General features: G+C 40.3%; 2 protein-coding genes across 2 annotated transcripts; both read right to left on the reverse strand.

Moving 5' to 3' along the window:
- Positions 1-520: 520 nt before the first annotated feature.
- On the reverse strand, positions 521-10,997 carry def6c (DEF6 guanine nucleotide exchange factor c). Its single transcript, XM_037696181.1, has 12 exons — positions 10,689-10,997; positions 10,139-10,279; positions 8,762-8,944; positions 4,855-5,085; positions 4,627-4,773; positions 4,443-4,551; positions 1,656-1,879; positions 1,473-1,580; positions 1,129-1,295; positions 835-1,018; positions 668-758; positions 521-540 (listed from the first exon to the last, which is right to left on the reverse strand). The coding sequence occupies exons 1-12, from the start codon at positions 10,782-10,784 to the stop codon at positions 521-523; spliced, it is 1,701 nt and encodes a 566-aa protein (XP_037552109.1). The 5' UTR covers positions 10,785-10,997.
- A 3,670-nt stretch (positions 10,998-14,667) lies between these two features.
- On the reverse strand, positions 14,668-15,967 carry LOC119428201 (tetraspanin-7-like). The gene has a single exon (XM_037695848.1). It carries the CDS (start codon positions 15,965-15,967, stop codon positions 14,840-14,842), a length of 1,128 nt encoding a protein of 375 aa, XP_037551776.1. The 3' UTR covers positions 14,668-14,839.
- Positions 15,968-20,016: the final 4,049 nt, after the last annotated feature.

The raw sequence follows: 20,016 nt of genomic DNA on the forward strand, positions 1-20,016 counted from the left end.
CAGTTTGTTGGTGATATGGTTTCTGGGACCCTCCCTCTCCCCCGTTGGCTCCTCTGAGGCAGCCATAACCAAATTGGTTCAAAACATCAAAGTTCATGCTCAACAATACGGGTAGAAAATCTAACAAAGTTAAATCCTTCATCCAAAGAACTTCATCAGTCCGAGGAGCCACACCAAGCTGAGCCACTTTGGCTATGGCTGCCCCAGAGGAGCCGACGGGGGAGAGGGTGGGCCCCAGAAACCATGTTATCACCAGCAAACTTGTTGGTCCACTATGTGGGTTTGATGCTTGCGGTACTCAGTTTGTTGTGGCTCCTCGGACTGATGAAGTCCTTTGGATGAGGGACAAAACGTCTCAACAACAACAACAAAAAAACGTCCAGATGACCTGACTGAACTTTTTTGGGTTTTCTACCTGTATTACATGAACTTTGATGCACCTACACGCTTTTTGTAGCTCAGTTAAATTTAATCAGATTTAGATGAATTCAACCACGAGTAAAGAAAAAGTTCTTTGCTCTTAGCTCAACATCTGTAAAACTGTCAGAGGTTAGCCATTTTTGGTGTTTAATGAAATTTTCTGAGAGTTGCAGTACTTTAAATCTAAACCTATAATATGAGAAAAGTTTTGTTCCTGTCTCAGACAGAGCAAAGGCGCTCTCTGCACCTGCAGGCGTGATGGGTGTCATCAGGCGGTTCAGCTGGACGTTCCAGTGGCGGACATGCTGAGTGGCGTTTCGCAGTCTCTCCTGCATCTCCTGGAAACCAAACGAGCAGCCTCATCAGGTAACGTTCTAACAAACCTCACATGTAACGCTGCGGTTTCTTCGTCACCTCGAGGTGCTGGTGGCTCCTCTGACGAGACGCCTGCAGATGCTGTAGCTCCAGCGAGGCGGAGTAGAGGGCAGACGGGGTTCCGCCTGCTCGTCCGTTTGAGGCCTCCTGTCTCTGCAGGAGCTTCTGCTGCTCCTGGAGGAGCAGAAATTGTTTCCTCTTCTCCTCCTCGGCCTCCAACAACCTGAGGAAAGGATGGAGAAGGACCTTCATGCCACAGTTTTAGACTATTGTGTTCCGATGAGATGTTTTGGCCTTCAGGAGTGGGCGACAGTAGGTTTAAATCAAGGTGACCTCTCCAGCTCCTGTCTGGCCCGCTCCTCCTCCAGCCGAGCTTGGATCTCCATGTTGAGGGCAGCCTCCAGTTTCTGCTGCGTCATCTCCAGCTCCTGGATCCTTATCTTCTGCTGCTCAGCTCTCCTCTCCTTCTTCTGCATCTCGGCCTCCATGTTTTCTCTCAGCTGGAACACAAACACAGCCGATGAGTGGGAAGAACCTTCCTGAATCACCGTTTTCCCAGGAATGCCGTAACCTCGGGTAAACTGAGTTTTTATAAACCCTTCAGGAGGTCTGAGTCGGCGAGCTGGAGGCTACGATCTGTTTCAGAAGAACTGAAAATAAATGTCATCTGGAAATACCATTTCAGCCTCTTTCAGCTGTCTCTCCAGCTCCATCTGCACCTCCTTTTGTCTCCTCCTCTCCCTCTCTTCTGCCTCTCGCCGGCGAATTTCTAATTCTCGAGCGTGCTGTAAAAAGCACAAAAATGTTTTTTTAATTTTAATTGTGTAAAACAATAGACTCCCAGTTCAGCTCTATCTTACCTGGATGATGTTTTCAATCTCTAAATCCTGTCTGTCTTTCTCCGTCCTCTCCATCTCTTGGACGTTGGAGTCGTCTGATTGGCTGCTCCGGCTGCTGCCGCTGCTCCGGGCGCTTCGGCTGCGTTCGCGGGAGCTTTGATCCCGCTGGACCCGTCTCTTCAATTTGAGTTCGTGATGAAGGGAGGACTTCCCCTCACGTTGGAGACGGAAGGCATTTTGAAGAGCTGAAGAGACAACAAACCACACACGCCAACAGATAAATGTCTGCATTTAGGTTTTCTGTGAGCAAGACGAAGGAGTAACAAAACTTTTTGCTTCTATTAGAAAAATAAAACTTTGTTTTTATCGAAGCAGCAAACCTTTCGAATCATCGTCTCTGAGCTCAGTCAGTATCAGTTACAGTGATTCGAAATATGAAACAGTCGCCACAGAGTTTGCTGTTCTAAAATGATTGAACAATCATATAGATATAGGTAAACTTATCTTTACGTTATATTGAATCTTATTTTAGTTCACAAAGTCCTCACCCCTCAGTCAACATGTACTCGTCATTTTAAGAATGTCTTTTACTTTGCAATAAATAAATATAAATCACTAAACCTCTTTGTGTAAACAGTACAGCTACACCTATATTTAGCTAGTATTTAGATTTTTGTTTTTGTCTTTCAGCTAGCTTTTAGCTTCTATGAAATACTTATTTATACCAATTCATCCTACTTGCACCATTACATTCTATCATGTCGTCTGTTGTTAACTATATTTCTTTTGGGCCTTATTTTATTTCTTTTTCACTTTTTGGTATTTTATTTTGTACCGTTATGACATGCTTTAATACTTCTTGTTTTTTTTTGTTTTTAGCAACTCACATCGGTTCTTCTCATGCTGACCTTGTGTAAACTTGCATATGACAAATAAACATAACGTAACTTTCGTCTTTTAGCTAGCATTTTGCTTCTTTTGTATGTTAGATAATATTTAGCTGCTTTTGTCTTTTAACTAGCTTTTTCCTTCTTTTGTCTTTGAGCTAGCATTTTGCTTTTTGTTAGCTAGCATTTTGCTCTTTTTTTGTTGCTGCTGCGGTAGCTTGGTAGTCAGTGCTGCAGTCCTGCAATCCTGAAGTTGCGGGTTCGAGCCCAGGCTGCATCAGGAAGGGCATCCTGTGTAAAACAATTGTCGAATCTTTCATGCGAATTTGCTCGCTGTGGTGACAGCTGAAGAAGGAGCTAGCATTTTGCTATTTTAGTCTTTTTTTCATTCATTCAACCTTTATTTAAACAGATAACTCACATTGACTCATTTACAAGTGAGACCTGTTTGGACTGACAATAAAAAGTGGTGAAAAATAACATATAGGGTTTGGAGACAAAAAAAAAAAAATCCTAACACGCTCTTAATCTTTGGTTGAACTTCAATAGCCTGATAATGAAAAAAAATCTCGCACACTAGCACATAATGATGCCGACATTATGCGGGGGGGGGGGGGGGAAACGCAAGGATGGTGAGCAGCCAGAAACAACACACAGTGGCACTACAGAGTTCAGATAAAATCACTCAGTTCAAATAGTTCCCTCTAGAGAGATCTGTACACACTCAGGGGTGTCGAGGATGACCAAGGACGAATCCATAGATTCCTGAAATGATGACAGAATTTTTATTCAGCTGGGACCCTCTGAATAGTCAGTCTGTGGAATTCCTCAATAGGAGGGGAGGGAGGGGCAGAGCTTCAGGTTTACAAAACTTCCAGGTGAGTTAAGATAAGATGGCCTGTCAAGGCCAGTTAGGGAGCTGAATTCAGATAAACACGATTGTTTTGGGGACAGGCAGAACTTTAATGACATCTACCTTGAGTCTGTGTTGGTCCACTCAGTTCTAAAACCTCCAAATTAAATGACCATACCAATGGAACGTGCCTGAGAATAATCCCCAAGATCTGATCCATCCTGACAAAAGCATTGGAGTCTGGGTGCTCGAGGCACAAACCAAGCCATCATAAGGCAAGCAGCATGATCGGGTCCAAATTTGCTGCAGACGACTTCCTTGATTGTAGATAAACCAGGAACCAGCCGAATAGAAAAAAGCAGGAACCAGTTATCATGAATCCAAATATATATGCATCCTTAAAATCCACAGATGACAGCAGAGATAGACGCATCATCAAATCTTCCAAGTCGATGAGATATCCAGCTGCATGCGTGCCAACAGGGCAAATCGGCTTGCCTAAAACCTGTCTTCTCTTTGAAAAAATGTTGTTTGAGGGACCAACTGACCAAATCCATAAATTATTATTCAGAAGATTTGTAGAAGAGAGGCTCTAAGCAGTTTCATAGACAGGACAGTGCAAAAACAAAGTGGAGAAGGAGAGGAGGAGAAAAGGTCCGTCCTTGACAAGAGCAAGTGTTGAATTTTAGCTAGCATTTTGCTACTTATGTCTTTAAGCTAGTACTTAGCTTTTTGTTATTTAGCTTGTTTAGCTTTTTGTTTATTTTGCTTATTTTTTTTTTTAGCTTGTATTTTGCTACTTTTATATTTTAGCTAGCATTTATTTTCTTTTGGTTTTTTTTTTAGCTAGCTTGTATTTTATTATTATAATCCTTTGGGCTCGAATTTAGATCCTTTCAGCTTTTTGTTAATGTTCTATTTCTTTTAGCTTTAACTTATTAGTTTCATCTTTTTAGCTAATCTCATCAGCGCTCAGTCTTCACGCTGTATTTTTGCAGTAAATGCACATTTCTCTGGTTATTTTAGGCAGGTTGAGCTCATCTGAAGATCATCTACATCAGTCCACACCTTGTGTCCACTCCGCCTTCTGCCGCTGGTCAGACGCACTCATCTCGTAGGTCTTGTTGTGTGTTTTCACACAGAACAAACAACGTTTCCCCTCCCTATCTGGAATGGCCTGAAATAAAAAAAACGAAGCTGTAAAAGTGTTTGACCCACATTCTGGGCGGGTCATAGACATTTCCTCGCCAACCTCTACGACACAGCTCTTGTCCAGCTGGATTTCCCCTTTCTTGTCCTTCAGGTCCTCGCTGACATAGTAAGCCATGGCGGAAGGCTTCAGCACGAACCAGCGCTCGGTCCAGTTCCTTCGCACGTGCCCCTTTTTCCACATGTAACCCTGCAAAACCAGGAGCAAACCGGACGTCAAGCATAGAACAAATAACGTCACAGGAGCAAACTAATTTCTCAAGTGACCCACCCTCTTGAGGACGTTGTGATACATCTCCAGAAACACCTCGTCCAGAGCTAAGCTGAACGCCTCGGGGCTGGTGGTCTTCAGGAGCCGACCCGTATTCATGTGTTCCAGAAAGGCCCAAACAGACATCCCTTCTTCTAGCACCGTGGGATCCTGGGTTATAAGGTCCTCTAAGGGCTTCCCATCCCACTCCTGGCTCATGGCTGAGGAGATTTTTTTCAGGAGATACTCCACCTTTAAAACAATAAATTATGTGGAGAAATATCACCAAACTCAAACTGTAAAACTGAGAGTGCACATCACAGATAGTTTTTTTAAGGGGACTCTACTGAGCTGAGCGCACAAAAGAAGTTTATTTTTATCTCTGGCTTACAGGAAACCAAGAATCTTATGGAGGAAGTGCAGGAAGGAAGAGCCTCATAACTTACTTACTTGCACTAACATTTTTTGGGTTTAAAAAAATGTGAGCCCGCCGAACTGTCAGAACAGAAGCTGCTTTAATGTCCAGCATGTAACCGAGTCTTAGCAGAGTGTTTGATCTATCTGAATTATTTGTTCATTTGTCTTTACTTTAACTCAAATTGTGCAACACTTCCTGCTTACCAACTCTGCTTATTAAATCTAGATCTTGATGCCAGCATGGCAAGCTCAAAGTATGCATGTAGGATTACTTCTAGCTACTACCACATCAATTTTAACCAATATCTGTTGATATCCATCCATCCATCCATTAGTTTTACCCGCTTATTCTATTTTGGGTCACGGGGGTTGCTGGTGCCCATGTCCAGCAATCACTGTGCGAGGGGCGGGGTACACCTTGGACGGGTCGCAAGTCCATCACAGGGCCACATAGAGACAAATGAGACAAACAACCATTCACTCTCTCACTCACACCTAGGGACAATTTAGAGTTACCAATTAGCCTAACATGCATGTTTTTGGTCTGTGGGAGTAAACCGGAGTACCCGGAGAAAACCCACGAATGCACGGAGAAAACATGCAAACTCCACCCAGAAAAGCCCCTGGACTGGGGTTTGAACCAAGGACCTGCTCGCTGAGAGGCAGCAGCTCTACCAGTTGCGCCACCGTGCTGCCCCATCTGTTGATATTTAAAGTTTAAAAAGAAGTGAAGTCTGTCAACAACTATGGTGAATAATGCTAAAAGATTTAAGGGCTATAATAAGTGCAACAAGGCAGAAAATTAGTGCTAGGCTGCATGACTAACTCCTATAAAGCTTCATGCTTTTTTAAAAAGCATTACTTTGCTAGTCAACAGTGTCAATCGCTGCATCCACCTTTGATTCTCAAAAGCGTTTAACACAAGATGGAAACCTAAGAATGACATCACATAAGACCATAGACATGCATCTTATGGTCAGATTATTCCACGTTTCACAATAGAATTTAAAATCTTCAAACATACAAAGCTCTCATGACCAAGCTCCATCTTTTAGTAAAGATTTTAATGTTCCATTTTTTCCCCTAACAGAGCACTTCGCTCTCGTACTGCAGGTTTACTTGTGGTTCCTAGAGTTTCTCAAAGTACAGGTGCGTCTCAAACATCAAAATATCACTCTGGACTTCAAACAACATGGATTCTGGACCTCTCCACTCTTCCTCTCGACTCTGGGGCCTTGATTTCTAAATGTCATACTAAATTTACTTTCATCTGAAAAGAGGACATTGAGCCACTGAACAACAGTCCAGTTCTTCTCCTCAGCAGGTAAGATGCTTCTGACGTTGTCTCTGGTTCAGGAGTGGCTCGAATTGAGGAATGAGACATTTGTAGCTCACGTCCAGGAGTTAATCAGCTGATTAGGATGTGACACCAGAAGTTTACAATATTGAACCGCTTCACGATATTTTCATTTTCCGAGACACTCAATTTTGTTTTTTCATTATTTCAAAATCAGAATCAACTTTACTGTCATTGCACAGTTAAGCACAGTGACAATATATTCCAGTACAACCGTCCAACAATTGTAGACGGAAATGCACGGAGGCTGCTGCTTCATGTGAAGCACTGCCCTTATCACTTAGATAAGAAAAGGGAATAAAAACATGAGGAAAGAAGGTATAAAAAAAAGATCTCTTACACTGTGTCTTTCACACACAGGGCACAGTGTGAGGTAGCAAAAAAACTACCTCAGCACAAGGAACACAGATAATACATGTTGAGGAAGCCAACAAAGGTGGTGTGATTGTCCATGACCACAACCAGAAAGTTCCATAGTCCTGATAAAGATGGCACAGTGTCTTTCAGCCGGTGCAGCTCTGCTAAGGGTCCACAGATGTTCTCTGGGGGACAGGGACGGGGGAGGGGCAGCACAGCTTCATTATTTACATATCCTCCAGGAGCAATTTCAGATAAGTTGGCCTATCCAAGGCCAAACGGGGGAGCCAGTTTCAGATAAACAACAATTGTTTTGGGACAGGCTGACTCTACTGATTTTCCGTCTGCCTTCATAGTTTCTGCTGGTACACTCAATGGCAAACCCAAAACAGCCAGGTTCATGGTCATTCCGCTGAACTGTGCTTGTAGCCTTCTCCAAGGTCGATTCCTTCATGCCAGCGAGTTCTACCATCTGAGTCTGAGCACTCGGAGCACAGTGCAATCCTTCACATAAGGCAGGCAGCCTTACCATTGCCAAAACTGCTGCCGTCGTCTTCCTAATGTGTTGATATCCCAGGTACTCGCTGATTCCAAAAACCAGGAACCTTGTTATCATAAATCCAGTTATGTACGCGTCTTTGACGTCCTCAACGGACAAAACAGACATCATCTTCCATACACCCAAGGAATCTATGACATATCCAGCTGCATGTGTTCCTTCAGGGCATGAGGGCACTCCTGCACCCCATCTTCTCATCAAGAACATTTTATCAATTGCGTTGAGAGACCAACTGACCGGATCCATAATAATTTACGATTGGGAAGATGTGTAAAGAGAGGCTCTGAGGATTCACAGGACAATGCAAAAAGCAGGAGGGAGCCAGGAAAGGGAAAGAAAGCGTCCGTCTTCATCAAGAGCAGAAAAAAATCCATTTGTGAGCCATACTCATGAAATTACAAGAAATAAAGGCTTGAAATATTTCACTCTATGTCTAATGGATCTACACGAGTTTCACTTTCTGAAATGACTGGGAAAAAAATGGAACTATTTCACAATATTCAGATTTTTTGAGATGCACCTGTAGAACAGGAGGAAGATCTTTCAGTTATCAGGCTCCTCTCTTGTGGAACCAACTTCCAGTTTCTGTCCATGCGGTTGACACCTTGTTTATTTTTAAGATTGGGCTTAAGACTTTCCTTTTTTTTGATAAATCCTATAGACAGGGTTGGCTTGGGTTTCTTAAGCTATCCCTTAGTTATGCTGCTACAGACTGCTGGAGGACAAACTGACCACATCTCTTTACTCTGCTGCTGAATTTACTCACTCTATTCATGTTTGTAATTATTGTTTTTCATTGTCTTTCCATAGAAAGCACACCCGGACCAGTCAATCTGTGCTTGCATTTCTTTCCTGTCCTCTAAAACTCCAGCCAGTCAGGGCAGATGACCGTCCATCATCTGCTGGAGGTTTCTTCCTGTTAAAAGTCATTTCTTTCCACTGTCGCCAATGGGCTGCTCAGGATAGGAGACTGAGAGATTGATGTTTTTAAAAATGGCTATAACTCAGATATTTTTTAAAGATATTGATCTAAAATTTGGTGTGGCAGTAGATGAGACTGGTCTCCAACACATAATCTGATTGTGAACTGATTGCACAGGAACTTCGTATAAAATGTTCCCATTAAATCAAAGCTGTTTGAATGTTTGAAATATAAATAAAATGGAACCTTCTCAGCAACCTCCTGTGTCGACTGTTAGTCAAATCTTGAGCTTAAACTCTTCCTTGGCGTGTTTTACCTCCTCTGTGATCATCACCAGTGGGTAGTGGTCCTCAGACAGGAGGTTGAACAAACAGAACAGCTTAAAGCAGTTTCTCTCCGACAGCAGCGACCCACGCCGCGACCCGCTGAAGTTCTTCTTCATGGTCATCATCCAGCACAGGTCGTCGAACTTCTCTTTGTCAAACATCCCCTCTTTTACCTGGAAATACAATAAAAAAAAAAATAAAAAAAACTTCCGGTTAACTGAAACCGAACATTAGCCGCATTAAACCAACAAGAATGAAAATTCATCCGTCGGTGACTGACTCAAATCTTGATTCACAGTTGATTTCTACGTCACTTCAAAATATTTATAACAGAATTCTCAAACTTTCCATTAACATAATCAATATTTTCAGCAAAAATGACAAAATCCTTTACACACATATATAATTACCAAGTTTAATGCTCTTTTTTTTAAAACACTTGGTTTTAACTAAACAGTATAAATGGTCAACATGAATACCAAATATATTTAATTAAAAATAACTAAATTAATTAAAGGAAATAAAAAAATGATAAGGTTCAAGAGGTATCATTAATAAATTATCAAAATAATGTAAAACCAACACTATAGCAGTTTATTTAAAATGTTCAAAATAGCAAAAGTAAGAAAATTATACGAGACTTTTAAGAGCATTTAAGATTTTTATGAATACGATGAGAAATGATGGAAAACATTTCAAAAACTGTTGATTTGCATTTAGAAAAGAGCCATAAATTCACATTTCTGCTCTCGTTTCTATAAACCCTCAATTTTAGTGCATTGCTTGTACGTGCAAAACTTTTTTTATCGAGTTATTATGAAAATAATAACGCAGTAACTCAAGTTTGCTGAAAGTTTTATAGAAACAACTACAAAATAAGACTAAAATTTGAAGTTATCCATAAAAAAGTGCAATATTTATGTGTATCGTGACTGCATGCAGTTGAATAGTTAACACGCAAAGTTTTTGCTCCAAAATAGTGTTAGATGCTGTAAATACATATTGTTTAGAAACCTTTTATTAGTAGTTTTAAGAACTGCAGTTACAACTCATAAAATCTGTAATCTTGCAGATTTTTTTTTAACCCTCCATATGTCACGCAAGCTGCAGGATTAATTTTGTTATTATGGCCGTCAAACAGTCAGAAATCATCATATGTGTGATAATTTAGCTCCATCTTTTAAAATCTGCCAGAAAATGTTAAATTACTCTGACTTCCGGTCATGAACAACAATTTAAATGACAAAAGACATCGAGTAAATCATAACTAAAACAAACAACAGCACCAAAGATTAAAATAATCGGACAAACCTGACTGAAAACATCTGTTGGGTGTCATTTTAACCCCAAACTTTAAAGCAACCCACCTTGTTCAGGATGTATTTGTTGAGGTAGGGCATGTAGCCATGGTTGGAAACGGGCCCATCATCATCATCCTGAAAGTGCTCCTCCAGGGCCACCGGATCATGAGGGATGTTCAGCACGGTGTACAGGTTGTGAGAAAGCACCTGCAGGGAGGAGAAAGACTTTAAGGTGCCATGGACTGGTGGCACACTCCCATGTTTCTTCATCAGCCCACAGGCAGACACAGACAAGCACAGGCATCTTTGTCCTGTGAGGCTCAGCATGTCAGGACAGCTGCCCGCCTCACAGCTGGATTCCTCTGAGCAGCAGAGACATGTGGGGGATGGAGGAGAAAACACAAATCTAGAAAAATGAAGAAGAATAAAAAGCTGCTTCTTCCTTTAAACAACTCCAGAGTCTCTGTTTGTTTAGCCACGGGAAAAGGTTGGACTTTGAGCTGATCTGCCTCAGTGTGAACAGCACAACTGATCCGTGTCACCAAAACAACAGAGTCCCAAGAACTTCTGGTGAAAACAATGAAATAATCATGTCTGTATGAACTCCCCTGCTTACCTTCAGCTGCGATTTGGACACTTTCCCGCACCTCTCCACGTCCAGCGAAGTGAAAGCGTACCAGATGGACTTGAGGAGTTCAGATTTTAGGTCCATTCTTGAGTTTTATTTTTATTTCTGGTGCGCGCAGAGCTACATGTCCGAGCCGCTTTTACGCAGCGGTGGAGCGCGGCTGAGGTCCAATAATCATGTGGGGCTGCGCGCACAGCAAACCCACAAGCTGTCGGATGTAGGGCAGACTTAAAGAGGCGGAGAGTAGAGATAACACATGTGTAATTAAAGGCTCAGCTTTCCGAGTGGATCTGCTTATCGCCCGCCTTCTATTAACGCCAGAGCTTGAAATTATTTGGAGAAATGACGGAGTTACAGCCGGTTTGATCCAACTTTAAACGAAATCTCGCGTGATCTGCGCTTGGAAGTGTGTTGGGAATAACTCTCATCTACCACACCAAAACATTGCTCCCTTCCTGGCTAATGTTGATTAGCTGTGGCGGCCATCTTGACTTGGGGTGACTGTAAAAGTTAATTGGTTACAGGTTACTTTCTGAAAGTTTCATTAAAATCCACCCAATGGTTCATGGCATATTTTGCTAACAGTTTGTCCATCCATCCATCCATCCATCCATCCAACCATCCATCCATCCATCCATCCATCCATCCATCCATCCATCCATCCATCCATCCATCCATCCATCCATCCATCCAGGCCTGGTGGGTGATAATATTATAATTATAACGTTTATTCATTTTTTTTAAACAAAACAAAACAATTCTATAAGAAATACAATCACAAATAAAATGAAAGGCAGCAGAAAGAAGAAAAAATCTTATATCTACCCCTTTAAAAAAAAATTCAAACTATAATCTTCAAATAACAAAAACAAAATAAATAACTCCTTCTCGAGCAAAGATTCATACAAATACACATTAAGCTATTTAATTTTTTTAAACAAATCAACTTTGATCATTCGCTTAAACATACGCATTGATCTGGCATTTTTAACATCACTCTCCAGATTATTCCATAATCTAATTCCTTGGATTGAACTTCCTTCAAAACTAGTTCAAAATTTAGGTTTCGCAAACATCTCCATCCCCTTAAGATTATAACAATATATCAAAATAGCAAGTACATAATGCAAAAAAATTAAATATACATATAAACCCAGCAAGCCAGGAGAAATAAACTAATATTATTATTATTATCTGACTTTTAATCATTTTAATTGCTTTTTATATCTGATGTATGATTGTTTGTACAGCACTTTGGTCCTGCTGGTGTTTAAAGTGCTCTATAAATAAAGCTGGTATTCACTTTCATCACTTTAAAAAACAACACTGTGTAATAAATTAGGACAAAAATCAAGTGTTTTAGACTCCTATCCAAACAGCCGGATGTAAATTCAGTAATGTGCAAAAAAAAAAAAAGTTAGTGATCTGTGTTATCAGATTCGTGACCCCAGCAGAAGGTTGACACCCACTCAGCCTGAGGCCATGTTTGATTTAAACCAGGAAATGCTCAGACATTTTCACCCAGTTCTGAATGTGACGGTTCTTCTTATTTGGGATTGCACTATAAATAATTACAACTATGTGATGAATCTTAACCTCTTTGTGGCGATCTGATAAATAGTCCATCGTGAGGTTTTAGTTTAAAGTTAGATAACATTGTCCCACACAAAATATGCTTTTCAAGCAAACCGTAAGGCCCCACTGTTTATTTTCAAGCGTTGCTCATGAATCTCCATCTTGAATCATCTACAGTGGAGCTAAACCTGTGAATAAATAGGTCAAACATGGAGCGTGTGACCAGACGAGCCATGCTGGAGCATAATGTAGGCTAATCAATGGAATATATAGATCTTGAAAGTGGCTGTTTAGAGGCCACAGCACAATGCCTGTTTATATAGTAAGAAAAACTATGCAAAATAAAGACAAAAATCTAGTTTTTTTCTTTTTTACATGTCATGAAGAGATGGGTTTCCTTCTTTTATTGGATCCTTTATGTGCCGATCTAATCGCTGCTGTCTCAGGTGCAAGCTGCACTTCACAATGACTCAGTCAGAGGTTCTGATGACGACTGGCTTTATCTCCAGCAGTAAGAATTTACAACTCTGCCACACTTCCACCCTTAAAATAATGGTGTTTTCACAGCTTTCAAAATGCAAAGAGAGTAACTGGACATTTTGAATAAAAACACACTCAAATCAAAGTAATACTTTGCAAGATGTTTATTAGAGGCATCTCTATCACCAACGGGGCACCTGCTGCGTGCTATTTTTCTTGTTTTTACAGTGTTGTTTCCATCTAGACATTTAATACGTTGCACATTTCCATTCCCAGAGTCGAATCGATACGCTGGAATGAAGCAAAGATTTTTCATTTATACTCGACAGATATGGTTTACAGTCTCCATCATGCTGCTGATAATAGGAACAGTAGATTACACGATACATTAATGAAAGTGAAATTTATTTTACACAATGCAGTTATCTAAGCTAAATAAACAAGATGATGGAGATGAATCTATATTTTTACATTCATTGGGAGCATGAGTGGATTTTTCTGTGTCAAATGTAGACACAAATAAGAAAAACAAAATGCTAATCTGATGCTAAACCTTTCTGTTTCATGCGGTGGTGGGTTTCACATAAACATGCTATACAAGTTAACATCTTCCCATGTCAGATTATCTGACGACACAGCAAAATCTAAAAAAATAAATAAAAATCAGTATGAACGCTGTTAAAATTTCTACAGAGTGAAAGCTAGCAGGCAGGTTTATATACAGCGTAAAATACAAGATGGCTCTTTTTTCTTATAAGGCGATGGGATCTTTGTTAACAGGAAAACTAAATGACGCAGAGACAAACACGAGCCAGACTAAATATTCACAAAGGAAAATAGTCCCGGGGAACAATCTACTGGGTAGGTCGAGCTGCACGAAAGAAAGAAAAGTCCATAAATACTTTTTAAATTCAAAGAGGAGCTTATTAACTTGTGATAAAAAAAAATTAAAAAAAGGTTAAACAAAAAACAGCTGGACTTTTATTCTGAAGCTGCAGATGTTTTGCTTCCCATCCAGGAGGTTTTATCAATTTAAACATCTGGAGTGTGTGGACTTCCAAGCTTCATAGATCTGCATGAGAGGTCTGGTTTGTTCTTAGATCCAGCTGCAGATTAGACTGGAACTACTCGCCTCTGCACATTGTGGTCCTCAGCAGTGTCCCTTTTCCTTTAGATGTAGGTGGACCACTGAGTCTGGTACTGAAGAGCTGCGCTCCAGTGTTGAGCCATGCGTCTGTGGAGATGTTTCTCCAATACAGAGGTCCGAACATTCCTCACTGCAGTGAACTGAAAACACCACACATTGATAAATCCTCCCACGTGAGAAACAAAACATGTTCAGCCTCAGAACAGACATCCAGATGTTTTTGTTCTTTAGCCTATTTTTATCGATCACGACCTGGATGACTGCGAATCTTCACCAGCTTGTTAACTTGTGCTTTAATTTAATGCTGCTCTTTCATTGTACAGCACTTGTGTCTAACTAATTTAGTCCACGTTTTTTTATATTGCACACATGCAAGCATTAGAACCGCCTGTTGTTCACTTGGATGTGAAGAGACAATTGTCAGATGAGTAAATATCAAGTAAAGAAAGGAGCTGAAGTTTAACTACACAGGTTTAAATTTTGTGATGGTATTTTAAGGAGACAAAACTGTTTTTTTTGTTTTGCCATTATAGTCTAATTAAATTAGGAATGAAGAATATATTGAGTTTGATTGACGGTTCAGAACTTAGGTGATGAAACCCAACTAGTTCTGTTGTGAACCATCAAAGGCAATCGTCCCATGTGGGGCTAAATTTAAATCCAAAGGAAACCAAAATCGTACTAAAATTGACCAACATGACTCATCCAACTGTTCCAATTGGCTTCATCTGGTCAAATTTCTGTAAATCTTTCCAAACTTCCCACAACAGTTAGAGATTTTTGCTGTTTTGTCCTGAAGACTAGTGACAATTTCCAAAAGGCTCCCTCTTTACTGTAAGTGAATATGAAATTACTTTTACTTCCAGACGCAAACATCCCCAACCTCACTTTCACTTGTATTCCTTTCGTCAATCAAAGAAGACTCTGTCATTGCCTATCAATGAGCTACTACACGTCCATGCTGCCTGGGCGCCAGTTTGTTGGCTAGAAGACAAGCGAGGGCGATGCCTCCAATCTGTGTGAAGGCCAACCCCAACACGGTGGCAGCAATGTGGAAGACGTTGTCGTTGACCAAGCTGAAGACCTTGCGGAAGCAGCCGTGGGGGTGGATACCCGCAGCCGCTACGCCTTCGCTGTCATCCGAGAGCAGAGGCCGATTCCTGCAACCCTTTCGCCTCACGCAGCAGCTGTCTGGAAGGGACACGGCGGTGCCGTTTTCAGCAGGAATGAACGTCATGTGCTGGATGGCCCAATCAGACGAGAGCCAGTCGCGCCATCCCTCGGCGCCGCAACACTCCAGTGCCCTCTGCAAGCTGTCTAGAGCGTCGGCACGGCCTTCGTCCTCCGTGTAGCCCGCCACGGCTCGCAGTAAGCCGCTGCGAAACCCTCCGGCAATGTCTTCACGGTAGAAGAGGCCCGAGAGTCCAGCTGCCAACCCGGCTACAAGAGTGGCAAGTTGAAAGAAGCCATAGGCCCTCAGCAGGCAGGGCAGGTTCGCAGCCACCCCGAGGCAGCCCAGGAACCCCCAAGCTGTGACGGCAGCACCCGTAGCCAGGAGGATGAGCGGCGCGTTGGGATATCGATTGGCCGACAATGTCATGTAGTCCGCCAAGGAGATCTGAGCCCAGACACCCAGGGTAAAGATAGCCAAACCGGCTGCCCAGAAGAGGCAGCTGAAGGCAAGGAGACCCAGACGCAGCAGGTGCATGACTCCCACTGGGCGACAGCAGGGTGGGGCGGCACCCACCGGTGGAGGAGCGGGGCGCGCCAGGGAGGCCTCCGAGCCCACAGACAAGGAAAGACGCTGCTGCTGGTGGTGGAGCTCCTCTTTTTGCTCCTGATGAGTAGGGAGCAGGTAGCCAGGGATGGCAGAAGGTCGACGAGGAAGAGGAGGTGGAGTTAGCAGGTTAACGCCCAGCGGAGAGGAAAGTCGTCGTATAGCTAGCTGTTCACGCTCCCACTCCAAAGCTCGCCTGGTGGGACTCGGCCGGGCTGACAGCGAGTCGTACGACAGTGCAGAGCTCATGGTCCCGGCTCCGGCTTTATCTACTCCCTTCTCCCTCATTTTACACACCCCTCTTTTGTCCTCCCACCTCTATCTGAGCCTTCACTCCAGTCTTCCTGCAACACACACTCCTCCTTCCTCTTCTTTATGGCTGGTTATTAATCCGCCACCAGGAACCGGACTGTAAATCACAGTAATGGACCTCGCGTTGTATGTTTATCAGCATCCACAGCTGCTCGGTTTATCCCTTTATTTTGAATTTCGTTTCCAGCTGCATGGCCACCAAAGCTTCGAATTCCTCCGCTGATCGTCACATCTGGTCATCCGTGCGCTCGGCGCTGCCCCTCGGAGTGGTCAGGTGATTGCAGGCGTAGAATAAACCAATGGACAGCTCTCATTGTGGGGGAGGAATCCCTTTGAGGTTATTGTTATATCTAAAAAGGCTGCAGAGAATTCGAACAAAACCCAACGTCACCATTTTAATCACTTTAGGGAAAATTTATTACATTTTTTTTACTATAGCTTCAGTGACTTGTTAGAATTATTACATAAATACTACATGGGAAAGATTACTGGAGACTTGGTTGCTTATTAAAAAGAAAAAAAGCTACTTGAAATTAATTAACTAACAAAGTACTAAATATAATTTTGAAAATAAAAACTATTACTGGTTGTAAGAATTCGAGTAACCTTTTATTAGAAGTTTTCCTGTGTTCTTTAAAAATAACGATACGACCATATATGTAAAACATTCTGCTGTTTTTGATTTATTATTGTGAAAATAATAGTGAAGAATTAAAATAATGTTTTAGCTTAAAACATTAAAACGTCTTGGATTTGCCTATAAAAACAAGGCACATTTACCGGTAAAATGAAATAAAAAGTTTAGTATAATGGTCACTATAGCTTATTATTGTTATTGAGAACAGAAAAAACATAAAAGTTCTGCTTTAAATAATTATTAATGATTATTTAGCTATTAAATACATATACTGAATTATGAATTAATGAGATGTTACAAATTGTTCCATTTACCGAGATTAATTTCGCCATTGTATGGAAAACATACAGCGATGACAATGTGATGACATTATTCTTATTATTATTATTACTGATTGACTTAATAAAAGCATGACTTTATGAAAAAATAAAACTCAAGATTAGGAATAATAAAATAATATAAAGACTCATAAATAATTGTTATTCAATGTTGTTGGGGTTTTTTTTTTTTTTTCATTTTTTATTTGTGCCATTAATTCATTGTGTTAGAAAAAGTAATCTACAGCATTTATGAAAAGAGTAATCTCTAATGGCTTATCAATAAATTAATCCTGGTTTATTGTAATTAATAATTATGTATTTAATATTTAATTATCTTTTTGAATGACAATTTTGTGCCAATCACTGATTGAACTGAGTTAATATTCTTCATGGAAAGAAAAGACAAGAGACCCTAAATTCATTATTTTTTAAAAGATCAATTAATAATGGATAACCATTCAACAGCTGTATACATAAATTTATAGAAATCAATAATTTAACTATTCATTTGCTTCTGATTTGACTCTTAACAGCTGTTATTAACCTATTTATTAGATTCCTGTTAGAAAAAGATGAAGATAAGTATCAGTTGTTTTGTTGAATTGTACGTCAACATAAAAACGTATATCTCTTTTTTTAATTTGTAGATAAAATTGTCTCATACTGTGTTGGAAGGCACACTTCCTCCACTGTTCATGGATTTTTAACTTCATTACTTCTCAATTAAAGACCGCAATAAAACATAAAGATAATATATGGCCCAACAAGTTGACTTTATTTCCCGGTTTTTACATGAATCTAGTTTCTATTGCATGTCACTGACAGTCTTCACAGAATAGACTCTGAACACAAGGCGAGCTAAAAATAGAAATCCAATTTTGGTTCAGTGAACCCTTTCCAGCTTTACGGCGTATTTACAGCACCCTGTTGGTTCAATGGGCTACACATCCACACACTGGAGGGCCAGGCCAGTTTTATGATGGTGATTCCTTCATGCCGTCGGCTTCCCCCCAATCAGCTACTCACCCAGTCGGAGCTAATTAAAACCTCTCAGTTAATTAAACACATTCAAATCCTGCCTTTTAAAAGAAAAAAGCCATAATCCTGACATAATGACAGAGGAGGGAATATGCAGATAAAACTGGCTATGGATGAAGGGGGAGCAGAAAAACACATTTTAGACCAGTTTGAGACCAGTCAGTTTTCTTCTGTGAGCAGGAAGGAGACAAACTATTTTAATCATTTAGAGATGTGGTGTTTATGAGGCCTGCAGTCAGTCAGCTGAGGATGCCATTCAGTTCTCTGGAATATAATTAAAGAAGCATCACCTGACGTGACGCACTGCACTGTGGTTTTTCCTCACAAAATGTTTTACTGCGGGTCTAAATGTCACAAATAGACGCTTATTAGGCATTCACACTATTGTGATCCTGTTTATATTTATTATTCGTCCGACTACTTTATCTAATTCTGTACATTTTTCATCAACTATCTCGTTCCCCAATTTTTGTACGACAGTATTTCAACAAATCTTATATCACAACATTCAGCTCTTTCAGGACAATCCTGCTATGACTTTTCGTTTCGGTGCAACTTCAGCTTTTTTAAATATTTAGCCTTTTCTGACATTTTTTTTCCCCTCATAGAAAATGAATTGAGCTCATTTGACATCCTTCAAATCTTTAGAGCTGTTTACAACCTTTTACTGCTCCTTTCACATTTTGTTCTGGTTCAGCTTCCTTGTGCAAATAAAAACAACAACAACAATTCAGCTATTTTCAGCTGTTTTGTGCTATTTTCAGCTTTATTCCAAGAACATTTTTGTGCTTCTTCCAACTTATTTCTGCAAATTTCAGCTTGTTATGCTCTTTTCAGCTTATTTTTGCAAGTTTCAACTATTTCAGCTACTATTTAGCTGTCTTTATGCTAATTTGAGCAATTTCAGCTAATTCCAGATTTTTTTGCACTAATTTAAATGTTTTTCAACCTCATTCAGCAAAAATGTGTTCTCTGCTTCATTCTGGTAGTTTAAGCTACTTTCTGCTTTTTTAGCTACTATTCAACTGTTTTTTTTTTACATGCTTCTGCTTCATATAATTTCCACTTTTTGTGCTAATTTCTGCTTTTTTCAGCATGATTGGGCCAACATGTGTTCTTTATACTTTCTTCTGCCACTTTAAGCTTGTTCCACCATTTCAGCATTTTTTAGGTAATTTCAGCCATTTTCAGATAAATTCCAAGATTTTTGTGGTAATTTCTGCTATTTTCGGCCTATCTAATTTCTTTCTGCCCCTTTCAGCTTTTGTCTGTTAGTTTAAACTTTTTCTTTTTTGCCTTTTCAGTTACTTTTCAGCTAATGATGGCTAATTTCAGCAATTTTTCCAATAAGCATTTACACTACATTTTTGAAGGAAATGCAATTTCTCTAGATAACATTGAGGATTAGCACAACCAAGTGATAACTGGGGATGTATTATGATAAAAAGACACTTAGAGCTTTGAATATTGGAACTGTGAGAAAATAGATTGTGATTGACAACAGTTATGTCTTTAAATCAGAAAAGTTGTTCCTAAGAGGAACATTTCACATCCGGTGTCTTTTCAATGGATCCACTGGCAGCCGACATGAGACGTTTGCAGCTGAAGCAAGAAGACTAAAACTGATCCAAGTGTCTCATCTGTGGTTTTCTCCCCGTTTTGTCTTTTTTTTTTCCAGGATACACAAATAAAATTAAAGATAATCTCATTGTGGCTTTGCAATAGGTACCCAGGCATTTATTCTATTATTTATATTAGTATAGTTATATTTTGTGTATTTGGAAATAATTTAATTTTGAAAGCACGGGGGTATATGGTTCTGTACTATAACATAATCCATAATAACCAAATGCATGATCTCAGCAAAACTTCACCCTATACTGAATCATAAAGGCAACAGTTACTGCAAACATCTCAAATTGCCCTGGGTATTATCGTGCAACTGTTTAACAAGTTTAACTTTGCAACTTTACAATCAGCATTTTCTCAGAAAGTACAGCTATTAAATCAAGAAATTACTTTTATTTCAT

This window comes from Nematolebias whitei, chromosome 22 (genome assembly GCF_014905685.2).
Source record: "Nematolebias whitei isolate Nwh7 chromosome 22, NemWhi1, whole genome shotgun sequence".
NCBI classification, from domain to species: domain Eukaryota; kingdom Metazoa; phylum Chordata; class Actinopteri; order Cyprinodontiformes; family Rivulidae; genus Nematolebias; species Nematolebias whitei.

What these genes read in the sequence shown, in the direction of transcription:
- LOC119428201 (XM_037695848.1), bottom strand. Translation starts at nt 15,967, where the DNA reads ATGAGGGAGAAGGGAGTAGATAAAGCCGGAGCCGGGACCATGAGCTCT.
- def6c (XM_037696181.1), bottom strand. Translation starts at nt 10,784, where the DNA reads ATGGACCTAAAATCTGAACTCCTCAAGTCCATCTGGTACGCTTTCACT. An exon ending in TGTCCAAATCGCAGCTGAAG is followed by an intron (nt 10,280 to 10,688) that starts GTAAGCAGGGGA and finishes TCCTCCCTGCAG; the next exon opens with GTGCTTTCTCACAACCTGTA. An exon ending in TGGTGATGATCACAGAGGAG is followed by an intron (nt 5,086 to 8,761) that starts GTAAAACACGCC and finishes ATTGTTTTAAAG; the next exon opens with GTGGAGTATCTCCTGAAAAA.